Consider the following 13,962-nt stretch of genomic DNA (forward strand, 5'->3'; position numbering starts at 1 on the left):
TTGAGGAGGAAGGCATTCACTCGGTGGGTCATAAGGGTGTGCATGAGGGGATACTTGTTTGTAGGTAGAGAACGAATGTTATTGAACAAGATATGATGCTGCCAGGCCATGGTGGGGTTTAAACTACAGTGTCAAGACAGGAGAAGGTAAAGTGGGTTTGGTTATAGGAGTAGGTGGAAAAGGTGTTAAGGTGAAAGACGGAATGGGCAGATAGGGAGATCTGTTGGACGGTATGGGGGCGTTGAAAGGGCTGGATATTTTGAAGGATGATGGTTACACTGAGTTCGGGAGATGTAGGGGGGGGGGGGCTGTTAGGCCTTAGATTTTTGGGAGTAAATGGGGTGGGGAAGTTTACAGATGTTGCAGGAGGGGGGGAAGGATTCGAGGTTAGGACACTGCCGAAGGAAATGTGCCTGTTTGCAATGGGGGCAGACGGGGGCCTTGCAACACTCAGACGTGCAGTGCGCATTGTATTGGAGGCACCTCTGGCAACGAATGGACTGGGGACGGGAACAGGAAGCGTTGATTTTGTAGCGTCTGTTGAATAATATGGCGCCCTCTTTGAGGAGAAGGTCAATTGAGGGTGCGGACTTGGAAAATATCCACATAAGGAAGGTGGAGCCGCCAGGATTATGGATGTGGGGGCCTGCACGGATTGTAAGGCAGGGATGTGCATTGAGCTCCACCAACACCTCCTCCTCCATGACCACTGGGCTAAGCCGGTGATCACAGCAGTGAGGGTCTTTGGACGTCGCACGTGCTGGGGTTGGCGGGAGGATGAGGAGGATGGAGTAGGGGTGAGGGAGACGTTGGGGCCAAAGTGTATGAGAGGGATTTTGGCCAGGATATCGGTACGGGGGGGGGGGGGGGGTGCAGCTGAGAGAGGAGATAAGGACAGAGGGGGTTTAGGAGGGAGATAGGGGCTCCAGGGTAGTATTTCCAGAGAACATGGTTAGGGATGGGTCAGGATGGGAGAGGACCTATCGGTAGGTAGAGGTAGGGGAGGAGGCTGAGGGGAGGGTAACGGTTGAGGTGGTGGGAGGCGTGGTCGGATTCTTTGCAGACGGCATGGTAGTATGTTAATTGGCTTCCAAAACATACGAGAACGAAATCAGATCAATGGATAGTAATTTGATTTAAAAATGAAAATGGGTTAGAGATACTACACAAAGAAATTCACCACCATCTAGCTACAGATGTAACCCAAAAGCTGTGAACTGCAGCGTAGAAAGAGAGAGTGCGCTGGTGCGCGCCTCTGGAGAGCCTGGAACTCACCCCGCAGGTGCCCTTGGTGGACGCGCCGCTGGTGCACAGCGTGGAGCTGAGCACGCTGCCGCCGTAGTACAGCTGGCACACTGCGTTAGACAGCACGCCGACGCGCACGTACATCAGCTGAGCGGACACGCTGTACGAATCTGTCAGAACAGTTGATATCGGCTTTATTTCATTCCGATCAGATAATAATCTATAGAACGGTCCACCAGACGTGAACGCTCCAAAATGCCCTCAGCGGCTGCAAACATAAAATGTGGTTACAGCACGTAAGGGGCAAGTGTATTTCCGTATAGTTAACACTCACAATTGTTTGGTCTACCAGGATAAGAAAGGGACTTTCGTTACTGGCGTATGAAGTGGCAACGTTTTTGTCGGGCGTGTCTGTGGTAATACATTGCATATCTATATCTATACTGCGCAAGCCAGCTTCTGGTATTTGGTAGAAGATACAGTGTGTACCACTGTCATCCCCCCCGGAATGTATGCAGCTGAAATAACTGTTGCTAAGCCTTCGTGCGAGCTAGAATCTCTCTAACCTTGATTTCGAGCCACGTTCGAGACTATGCTACCGTCGCTGACATTATGTTCAATTTATTGCAATATCGCTTTCAGTCCTCAGACATATTGAAACTGTTTTTGAAGTCTGTGAAATGAAGTAAGGCGTTTCAAAACCTCTATCAAATAGGTGCAGACTGAAATCAAAACTCAATATCGAGGATAATTTTGTTCTAAGTAATAAAAACGCAACGCTAGAAAATTGTGATGAAATGCAGGAACACCTGCAGAGAATCGACACTTGGTGCAGGAATAAACAGGTGGAAAGACCGTACCATCACACGATTGCCGAACATCGGCTGGAACCTGTGACATCCACTAAATACCTGGGAGTAAGCGTATGCCACGACCTTAGTGCATGGATCTCGTAAAACAAATCGCAGGTAAAGTAGAGGTAGAGCCAAACTAAAATTCATTAGGAGAATCCTTAGAAACTTTAAACCACCCACAAAGCAGGTAGCTTGCCAAACCGTCGTTTGACCAACACTTGAACACTGCTCGTCAGTTTGGGATCTTTACCAGATAGGATTGGTAGACGAGACGTCGAGAGTTTAAAGAAGAGCAGCTTTTTTCGTTACAGGTCATTTAGTAAGCGTGAAAGAGTCACGAAAATGCTCAGCAAACACCACATGCTACAAGAGTGGCATTATGATGTAGCTTACTGTTAAAAATCCTTAGGATTTCTCCTACTCACTGATCAATCCTAGTCGTGCTAGTGGACAAAACACACTCAGTTCTGTCGCGGGAGGACCGTGGACACAAAGCCAGAGAAACACACATAAATTATGTATGTTTATTCAACATTAAATTAACAACATTCAAAAATCGGAATAGTTTACAGAATTTTCAAATGACTGACGCTGGCACACAACGAACGGCATAGCCTCCAAACAAACAGCCCCAATGGTGTCGCTTACCGTTGCTTTCAAATAATGCATTTACACATGTCGCGTACAGGGAAATACATTAAAAAATTACAAAACGTACCCTGGTAAATAATCATTCGACATAATTAAAACGAAATCTGCCTGACACTTACGTAGCCAACCGTGGGGTAGCACTCAAATTAATTTAAGTGAGTTTAATAACCAGTAATGAAACTTAATATTCACTAAAACGTTATGCCTAGGAGCGCCAAAAAAAAAAAAAAAATTAACAGGAAATACACTCTACCTTAAGGCAAAATTTTATCGCTTGCAGCTTATGTAACTCAATTTCGGCTCAGCGCAATAAACTGACAGAGAACCACAAGGCATTGCAAGCTAGCTGAAATCTTCCGTAGCTTGCTTCAAGCTTCATAACCATTTACATTCAATATGACCTACAGCAAATTTAACGGCACGATATAAGTGGGCCGTCACAATAAGAACGTTAAAAACGTATTGTCTCAACAAACACATAATGAATTTTAAACAGTTTAACCTCTATTCTTAAAATGCAAATTCTTAAACCAACAGAAGCCTTAGGGTTAGTCAAATTTAGGAATTTCGAAGCCCAGGCATAAACTCGAACGTTCAGAGCACAAGTGAACCTCTTGTCCTAACGTCAGTTAAAAAAGTATTAGCATGCAAAGGTGACGCTCACCATGCATAAAGTGTTGTTTTGTTCTTCTGCCGACTCGCTCGGAGGTGATACAGTCAATACTCTACGAAATAAATGAACGTGCATGGTCCCGTCTGCCAGCAGTGTTCTCTCTGGCGCCAGGACGAGTAGTGTCTGCACCGCTGAGTCTGTTGTTGTCATGAGGAGAGAGAAGATGTTGGCCGGCCGGAGTGGCCGTGCGGTTCTAGGCGCTACAGTATGGAGCCGAGCGACCGGTACAGTCGCAGGTTCGAATCCTGACTCAGGCATGGATGTTAGGTTAGTTAGGTTTAATTAGTTCTAAGTTCTAGGCGACTGATGACCTCAGAAGTTAAGTCGCATAGTGCTCAGAGCCATTTGAGAAGATGTTGCTGGAGTTGTGCGGTGGCCCTCTCGCTGTGTCGTTCCTTGGTCGTTGTAGTGCACCTTGCAGTGTAGTAACCGTGGTAGCCAGAGTGGATGGTTGCCGGATGCGGCCAAGTAATAGACGTAATGCACTTCGGCGATCAGACACACCATACGGAGCTGTCAGCCACTCCCCATATTAGTCGCCTGCTGTAGATGCCTTCCGAGATTTGTTTCCTGTAGGAGAACAAAGCAACACTACACGCATGGCGAGCGTCACGTTTGCATGCAAATAATTTTTCACTGGCGTTGGGGTAAGAGGCTCATTTGTGCACTGAACGTTCAAGTGCGTGTCTGGGATTTGAAATTCCTGAACTTGACTGACCCTAAGACTTTTGTTGGTTTAAGAATTTTTTGTTTTAAGAATAGCGGTTAAACCGTTTAAAATTCATTATGTGTTTGTAAGGGAAGTACACAGCTCTGTTTAAAACATTATAGTTGCTTTTACCTTCTGTGGGTACACAAATGTGGATTTACATGGTCCCCTGTATAAAATTAATAAAAGACTCTTACTAACTCAAGTGATGCTATCTAGTAGCAAAACCTGACCCTACACAAAACTATACTACTGGTCTACGATTGGTAAAAATCGTTTATTAATTTTAAGAAGTGAAACCTAACTGTTCACATACAGTATGTGTACCCACGGGATTAAAGAGGTTAATACCTCAGTAAATGAAAACGTCGCTAGCGTTACTCTTATAACAAATCATTCGCTCGAACTATTCAGAACCTTCTACAAACAAATAGCGAACAATTGTGGCCTGTTGAGATAATGCATTGCCATCCATAAAAATTCCATTGTTGTTTGGGAAAATGAAGTCCATGAATGGCTGCAAATGGTCTCCTAGTAGCAGAAAATAACCATTTCCAGTCAATGATCGATACAGTTGAACCAGAATATCCAATCCATTCCATGTAAATACAGCCCACACCATTATGGATCCACCACCAACTTGTAAAGTGTCTTGTTGACAAGCCGAGTATGGTTTCAAGGGGTCTGCACCATATTCGAAACCTACTATTATCTCTTACCAACTGAAGTCGGGACTCATCTGGTAAGGTCACAGTTTTCCATTCACCTAGGCTCCAACTGCTATGTTCATGGGCCCAGGAGAGGCGCTGCAGGCGATGTCGTGCTGTTAGCAAAGGTATTCGCGTCGGGCGTCTGCTGCCATAGCCCTTTATGTCAAATTTCCCTTACTGCCCTAACGGATACGTTCGTCGTACGTCCCACATAAATGTCTGCGGTTATTTCACGCAGTGTTACTTGTCTGTTCAAATGGCTCTGAGCACTATGGGACTTAACATCTGAGATGATCAGTCCCCTAGACTTAGAACTACTTAAACCTAATTAACCTAAGGACAGCACACACATCCATGCCCGAGGCAGGATTCGAACCTGCGACCGTAACAGCATCGCGGTTCCGGACTGATGCGCCTAGAACCACTCGGTCACAGAGGCCGGAACTTGTCTGTTAGCAATGACAACTCTACGCTCTTTCGTGAGAGGTAATGACTGAAAATGTATTCTCGGCACACTCTTTGATACTATGAATCTCGGAATACTGAATTCGTTAATAATTTCCGAAATTGAATACCGCAACGTCTAACTCCAACTACCATTCCGCGTTGAAGGTCTGTTATTTCCCGTCGTGCTGCCATAATCACTAATCACAGTGTTTAAACTAAGAAGAATGTTCCTGGAGCCACTCTGTGGCAATTTTGGACGTGTGGGGTGTCTCAGAGTCTTGCTGGAATTGCCCAAGTTCGTCGAAATGCACAATGGACATGAATGGATGCAGGTAATCACATAGGATGCTTACGTATGTGTCACCTATCAAGAGTCGTTTTTAGACGTATCAGGAGTCCCATATCACTCTAATTGCACGCGCCCTACGCCTTAACAGAACCTCCACCAGCTTAAAGAGTCCCCTGCTGACATGCAGAGACAATGGATTCATGAGGTTGTCTTCATACCCGTACAAGTCCATCCGATCGACTCAATCTGAAATGAGACTCATCCGACCAGGCAACATGTTTCCAGTCATCAACAGCCCAATGTCGGTGTTGACGGGCTCAGGCGAGGTGTAAAGCTTTGTATCGTGCAGTCATTAAGGGTACACGAGTGGGCCTTCGGCTCCGAAAGCCCATATCGATGAAGTTTCACACGCTGACACTTGTTGATGACCCAGCATTGAAATCAGCAGCGATTTGCGTAAGGATCGCACTTCTGTCACGGTGAACAATTCTCCCGTTCTTGCAGGACCTTTTTCCGTCCGCAGCGATGTCGGAGATTTGATGTTTTACCGGATTCCTGATATTCACGGTATACTCGTGAAATGGTCGTACGGGAAAATCTCCACTACATCGGTACCTCGGAGATGCTGTCTCATCGCTCGTGCGCCTACTATAACACCACTTCAGACTTACTTAAATCTCGATAACCTGCAGTGGCAGCAGCAATAACCGACCTAAAAACTGCGCCAGGCACTTGTCTTGTATAGGTGTTGCCGACTGCAGTTTCTTTGGAGCTTCTGTGTAAACCATTGGGGTACTGACAGCACAGCAGTTGAACACCCATAAGCCACACAAACACACACACACACACACACACACACACACACACACACACAAACATTGAGACAGAGGGGGTATATAAGAAGAAGGGAGGGGAAGAGAGAGAGGTAAGAGGTGGAGAGAGAGAGAGAGAGTGAGAGAGACATAGAGAGAGAACGATACAAACACAATAGTGACTATCTAGAATGTGCCATCCCTACATTAGCTACCGTAAGTGTTTCAAGGGAGCTATGGAAAACCTAAAGATAAATATCCGAAAGGGGATCTGAACCCAGTGCTTCCCGTTCACGAGTCCAGTGTTTCGGCCGCTGTGCCAACTCACTCGGTATGGATTTAGCAAGGAGAACAACCAGATATGCAATTTTAATCACGCAAAAATATTGTAACCTGCCTTGGATGCTAGCCACAGTGCATACGTCTCTATTCTGGAAATATCAAACAATTTTTTTCATGGTCTTTCTCAGAAGATCTGACAGTTGTGCATGTCAAGTAGGAGAGTGTCTGAAGAGGAAGTGAGATCCTTGCGTTGGTCTATCCAGGTGGATAGTACCTGCTATCAGCTGCCAGGTTATCACGCAGTTTTAGCCTTTCAGTAAGATTTTGTCGAAAGCGGTATAGGTAGCCATACCGTAGGTGCAATTACAACGGATGGGTAACTATTTGGAGATCAGGCAAATGTATGGTTCCTGAAGAGGGGTAGCAGCCTATTCAGTACTTGCTGGGGCAACAGTCTGAATGATTGATCTGGCCTTACAACATAAGCCAAAATCGCCTTACTGTTCTGGTAGTGCGAACGGCTGAAAGCAAGGGGCAACTATAGCAATAATTTTTCCCGAGGGCTTGCAGCTCTACTGTATGGTTCAATGATGTTGGCGTCCTCGTGAATAAAATATTTCGGAGATAAAATAGTAGAAATAGTAGCAATTCAGCAAATGAAATAGGCAGCATCAGACTGACAGGAAGCGCAAAATGTCTAAGCAGGAATGACCAGGGGACAAATGTAGGGATTTAGAAGCATATTTCACTAGGAAAGATACCGCCTATAGGAAAACTAAAGAGGCTTTTGATGAAAATAGAAGTAGTGTTATGAATATCAGGACCTCAGATGCAATACCAGTCCTAAGCAAAGAAGGGAAATCTGAAAGGTGGAAGGAGTTTATAGAGTACCTATATAAGGGAGATGAACTTGAAGCCAGTATTATAGAAAGAGGTCATAGATCAATGTGAGATGGCAGATATGATACTGCAAGAGAATTTGACGGAGCCCTCAAAGATCTAAGCCACAACAAAATCCCGGATGCAGACGATATTTCGTCAGAACAACTGATAGCCTTGTGAGAGCTAGCCATGACAAAACTTTTCCGTCTGCGTGCAAGATGCATGAGACAGGCGAAATACCCTCAGACTTCAAGAAGAATGTAGTAATTCCAGTTCCAAAGAAAGGAGTTGCTGATAGATGTGAGAATTATAGATCTATTAACTTAATAAGTCGTGATTGCAACATACTAACACGACTTCCTTACAGAAAAACGAAAAAAATCTGGTAGAAGCGAGCCTCGGCGAAGATCAGTTCGGATTCCGAAGAAATGTGGGAACACGGAAGAAATACTGAACCTACGATTTATCTCAGAAGAAAGGTTAAGGAAGGCAGACCTACGTTTGTAGTACTTGTAGACTTAGAGAAAGCTTTCGACAATGTTGACTGGAATACTCTCTTTGAAATGCTGAATGTAGCAGGGGAAAAATACAGGGAGAGTAAGGCTATTTACAACTTGTACGGAAACCAGACGGCAGTTATAAGAATCACGGGACATGAAAGGGAACCAGTGGTTGAGAAGGGAGTGAGAAGGATTGTAACCTATCTCCAATCTGTACATTGAACAAGCAGTAAAGAGGACCTATATAAGGGAAATGAACTTGAAGCCAGTATTATAGAAAGGAAAATAGGTCATAGAAAAATTTGGTGTAGGAATTAAGGTTCTGGGAGAAGAAATAAAAACTTTGAGGTTTGCCGATGACATTGTAATTCTGTCACGGATAGTAAAGGATTTGCAAGAGTAGTTACACGGGATGAACTTTGCTTGGAAGGAGCATATAGGATGAACATTAACAAAAACAAAACAAGGATAATCGAACGTAGACGAATTAAATCAGGCGATGCTGAAGGAATTAGATTAGGAAACTAGATACTTAAAGTAATAGATGAGTTTTGCTATTTCGGCTGTAAAATAATTGATGATGGCCGAAGTAGGGGGGATATAAAATGTAGAGTGGCAATGGTAAAAAAAGCATTTCTGAAGAAGAGAAATTTGTTAGCATTGAATATAGGTGTAAGTGTTAGGAAGTCTTTTCTGATGGTATTTATTTGGAGTGTAGCCATGTATGAAAGTGAAACGTGGGCGATAACAGTTAAGACAAAAATAGAATACAATATTTTGAAATGTGATTTTTCAGACGAATGCTGAAGGTTAGATAGGTCGCCCACGTAACTAATGAGGAGGTACTGAATAGAATTGGGGAGTCAAGAAATTTATGGCTCAACTTGACGAAAAGAAGGGGTCGGTTCATAGGACACTTTCTGAGACATCAAGGGATCACCAGTTTGGCATCGGAGGGAAATGTGTGTGTGTGTGTGGGGGGGGGGGGGGGGGGTAAACATCGTAGAGAGAGACGAAGAGATGATTATAGCAAGCTATTTAAGGATGTAGGCTGCAGCAGTTATTCGGGGTTGAAGAGGTTCGCACAGGATAGAGTATCACGGAGAGCTGTATCAAACGAGTCTTCGGACTGAAGACCACTCGAACAACAACAATATTTTGTTTAGAGGGAACATCACTAATGTGAATAGAATTCAATTTCATTTTTGCGAAAGCATGCTAAAAACGGTAAAACCCGTAGTCTTAAGCGCTGCTCCCGCTTGGGCAGTGTACGGTGACGGTAGTGAAACGTAACAGATTCTACAAACATTTATTGATCGGTTTTATGAAGCGTACGTTGGAATACAACTCAGCACCAGTTCACACAGTGCGCATAGTCCAGCACTGGTTTTGTGAGCACGTGTGTGAATTGTCGCATCTTGCCTGGCAGCAGCAGTCACCAGATCTCAATATTATTGAGCTCTTATTGTCTACTTGGAAGAGAAGGGTGTATGATCGTTATCCATCTCCAGCATCATAATCCGAATTGGCCACTGTTTTGTAGGAAACCATACTGGACCTTTATTTACCTATTCCGAGACGACTGGAAGCTGTTTTGAATTCCAATGGTTTTTCCTCACCTTATTAGGAATGGTAAGGTGTCGTATTTTTGGTGTTTCGTTTTTTTGTTGGCCCCTGTGTATTACTTTCGTAGTAGAAAGTTGAGAGGTATTAATGAAAATAGCAAACAGGAAGAACAGAATTTGTGAAAAGAGTAATTTAAGCCAAGGGCAACTCATGAAGTATAACAAGACTGACAAAAGAAACGGTATATATGTTATGCAAGAACGATATGGAAAACAGATTCCTATACCCAGGAAGTAAATTTGTGCAATCTAATCAAAGCATAACTTTTGTAACCTTGTAAGTAGGCTGTTTAGGTTTTTATGTTGGTAACGCCACGTAGCGCTCTATATGAAAATCACTGACTATGCTGTGTGAAGTCTGTGGCTGGTTGGCATTGTTGGAATAGTCGCTATTGTAGTGTTGGGCAGTTGGATGTGAACAGTGCGTAGCGTTGCGCAGTTGGAGGTGAGCCGCCAACAGTGGTGGATGTGGGGAGAGAGATGGCAGAATTTTGAGAACGGACGATCTGGACGTGTGTCCATCAGAAAGATAAATTTTTATTATAGGATATCATGAACTGATACATATATATGATGACTTTTGAACATTATTAAGGTAAATACATTGTTTGTTCTTTATCAAAATCTTTCATTTGCTAACTATGCCTATCAGTAGTTAGTGCCTTCAGTAGTTAGAATCTTTTACTTAGCTGGCAGTAATGGCGCTCGCTGTATTGCAGTAGTTCAAGTAACGAAGATTTTTGTGAGGTAAGTGATTCATGAAAGGTATAGGTTATTGTTAGTCAGGTCCATTCTTTTGCAGGGATTGTTGAAAGTCAGATTGCGTTGCCCTAAAAATATTGTATTTCAGTTTAGTGATGATCAGAATAGGTAAAGAGAGAAATGTCTGAGTACGTTCAGTTTTGCTCAGCTGTTTGAAAATCAAATAACGTAAGAGGTTTATCAGCACAGTGATTCACTAAGTTTTCTAAGGAGACGTTTCAACCTACACCGATAAAAGAACAGCTTTACAAATTCAGTATTCACTGGGCATCAAACATTAATACGAGTTCAACCGCTGGATCCTTGTAGTTGAGAAAAATTAAAGACCACAAGAAAACAAATGAAGCAGAGGGAACTAACTCATGACATTCCAGAAGTTCAGGATCTACCACGGATGCAGTCAGTGACTCTTGATGATCGCAGGAGCTAGTTCAAAGTGTCCCTCACGACCCAGGTCAGGTTTAGAAGATATCGAGAGGAAATTCTTTTCTTGTCTATTCTCTGCAATCGATTACTGATGACAGAGGCAAACTTCTGTGTCAGTACAGCAAGGCACACTCCGAGTCCACCAGAAGTAGTAGAGAGAAGCCTGTGGAGCAGCATAACTGGCGACAGTCTGTTTGAGATGGTTGCCCAAAGATACATTACTGGCCATTAAAATTGCTACACCACGAAGATGACGTGCTACAGACTCGAAATTTAACCGACAAGAAGAAGATGCTGTGATATACAAATGATTAGCTTTTCAGAGCATTCACACAAGGTTGGCGCCGGTGGCGACACCTACAACGTGCTGACATGAGGAAAGTTTCCAACCGATTTCTCATACACAAACAGCAGTTGACCGGCGTAGCCTGGTGAAACGTTGTTGTGATGCCTCGTGTAGGGATGAGAAATGCGTACCATCACGTTTCCGACTTTGATAAAGGTCGGATTGTAGCCTATCGCGATTGCGGTTTATCGTATCGCGACATTGCTGCTCGCGTTGGTCGAGATCCAATGACTGTTAGCAGAATATGGCATCGGTGGGTTCAGGAGGGTAATACGGAATGCCGTGCTGGCTCCCAACGGCCTCGTGTCACTAGCAGTCGAGATGACAGGCATCTTATCCGCATGGCTGTAACGGATCGTGCAGCCACGTCTCGATCCCTGAGTCAACAGATGGGGACGTTTGCAAAACAGCCATCTGCACGAACAGTTCGACGACGTTTGCAGCAACATGGGCTATCAGCTCGGAGACCATGGCTGCGGTTACCCCTGACGTTGCATCACAGACAGGAGCACCTGCGATGGTGTACTCAACGACGAACCTGGGTGCACGATTGGCAAAACGCCATTTTTTCGGATTAATCTAGATTATGTTTACAGCATCATGATGGTCATATCCGTGTTTGGCGACATCGTGGTGAACGCACATTGGAAGCGTGTATTCGTCATAGCCGTACTGGCGTATCACCCGGCGTGATGGTATGGGGTGCCATTGGTTACACGTCTCGGTCACCTCTTGTTCGCATTGACGGCACTTTGAACAGTGCACATTGCATTTCAGATGTGTTACGATCCGTGGCTCTACCCTTCATTCGATCCCTGTGAAACTCTACATTTCAGCAGGATAATGCACGACCGCATGTTGCAGGTCCTTTATGGGCCTTTCTGGATACAGAAAATGTTCGACTGCTGCCCTGGCCAGCACATTCTCCAGATCTCTCACCAACTGAAAACGTCTGGTCAATGGTGGCCGAGCACCTGGCTCGTCACAATACGCCAGTCATTACTCTTGATGAACGATGGTATCGTGTTGAAGCTGCATGGGCAGCTGTACCTGTACACGCCATCCAAGCTCTGTTTGACTCAACGCCCAGGCGTATCAAGGCCGTTATTACGGCCAGAGGTGGTTGTTCTGGGTTCTGACTTCTCAGGGTCTATGCACCCAATTTGCTTGAAAATGTGATCACTTGTCAGTTCTAGTATAATATATTTATCCAATGAATACCCGTTTATCATCTTCATTTCTTCTTGGTGTAGCAATTTTAACGGCCAATAGTGTATTTAACCGCCACCTGCTACATAGCTTGATATATCATAATTTCCGTAGTTCCTCAGGCAGTCGGCTTACGTGGCCGATACTCATGTAGTGTAGTTACCGCCGCTTCTGACAGAGCCTCTAGACCTTCGATAGCCGGCCGAAGTGGCCGTGCGGTTAAAGGCGCTGCAGCCTGGAACCGCAAGACCGCTACGTTCGCAGGTTCGAATCCTGCCTCGGGCATGGATGTTTGTGATGTCCTTAGGTTAGTTAGGTTTAACTAGTTCTAAGTTCTAGGGGACTAATGACCTTAGCAGTTGAGTCCCATAGTGCTCAGAGCCATTTGAACCATTTGACCTTCGATATGCATGGTCTCTGCCATCGATACGTCTTCGTCCATCGATTTTAAAGATATAATAAACAAGACGTAATATTCAGACATGGGTAGGCAAAGATAAGGTCACTGAACAAAAAATTAGTCAGCCTTAGAGAATTCGTCACAAGCATAATTTAATACACAGTTATTCCGTCCCCAGACTTGATAACTGCCTGCATTCAGTTATAGTGCACATAGAACACCGTGGCCGGTAGATGCGCAGACGACAGTGCACGCATGGCGAGAGCAGTAGTGGTGGGGGTTACTGGCAGGTACTGTAGGGGAAATGCCGAGTGCTGGAGGAGAAGTGCCATTTTAAACTGAAGCCTACACTCACAGTTTCTGTAAATATTGATTGGGGGGCCTCCAAGCTCACACGTGCATGGTGGACATTCAGAAAGATCTACTCTCCTCTCTGCTTTGGTCAGTATCCAAAAAGAATTTCGCGGAAAATGCAGCGATTTATTTTCACCTGGCTTGTTAACCATTTGTAACTTCCAGAGAAGCGTCATGAGTGACGAATATCGAGTAAAACCTACACATTTCTCTGGCTGTTATGTTAAAATTTGTTTCTTTTGTCAAAACACAGTGAAGTTTACGCCATCTCGCCTCACTAACGTGATATGTAGACACAACTGCAAAAGAATTCTGAAAAAATGGTTTATTGAGTTTATTAAGCGAGGAACTGAGGAGAAGTAAGGTCAGTGGCTTATGAAAAACCACATTCTCGGTGCAAAATAAACGTTTAACATCTTGACTTACGTTGTTCCAAAACCCACAGCATTTCTCGTTTCACCAGCTATCAATGGCCCTTAAAAATTGCATTATTTCATCGAAAAAGTCTGTAGTTAGTGGAATAACACTGTAGATAATGACGTTTTGTATAATAACCACACAGCATAATACTCTCCTCTTTGCATGCAAGCCAAAATCTGATTTCGATATCTCAAACTGTTTGTGAAATGTGAGGAATGTTTTGGATATCTCTCTCTGGACATATCGGTGGCGTGGCGCGATTGAAAATGTGTGTACTACGTCAGATCAAATTTCTCGAGATTGGTGGCAAAGTCTAACGAAAAATTCAGTATGTTAGCTAAATTTCATAGGCAGCAAAATATTATG

At 44.1% G+C, this 13,962-nt stretch overlaps 1 protein-coding gene across 1 annotated transcript in view; it reads right to left on the reverse strand.

The window, feature by feature from the left end:
* Window positions 1–1,176: 1,176 nt before the first annotated feature.
* Window positions 1,177–13,962, reverse strand: part of LOC126456218 (brachyurin-like) — a 38,250-nt gene continuing 25,464 nt past the window's right edge. The window contains exon 4 of the mRNA XM_050091970.1: window positions 1,177–1,415. Within this exon, the coding sequence (XP_049947927.1) occupies window positions 1,177–1,415 (239 nt within the window). The remainder of the gene's footprint in view (window positions 1,416–13,962) is intronic.

This window comes from Schistocerca serialis, chromosome 2 (assembly GCF_023864345.2).
Source record: "Schistocerca serialis cubense isolate TAMUIC-IGC-003099 chromosome 2, iqSchSeri2.2, whole genome shotgun sequence".
Lineage (NCBI taxonomy): Eukaryota > Metazoa > Arthropoda > Insecta > Orthoptera > Acrididae > Schistocerca > Schistocerca serialis.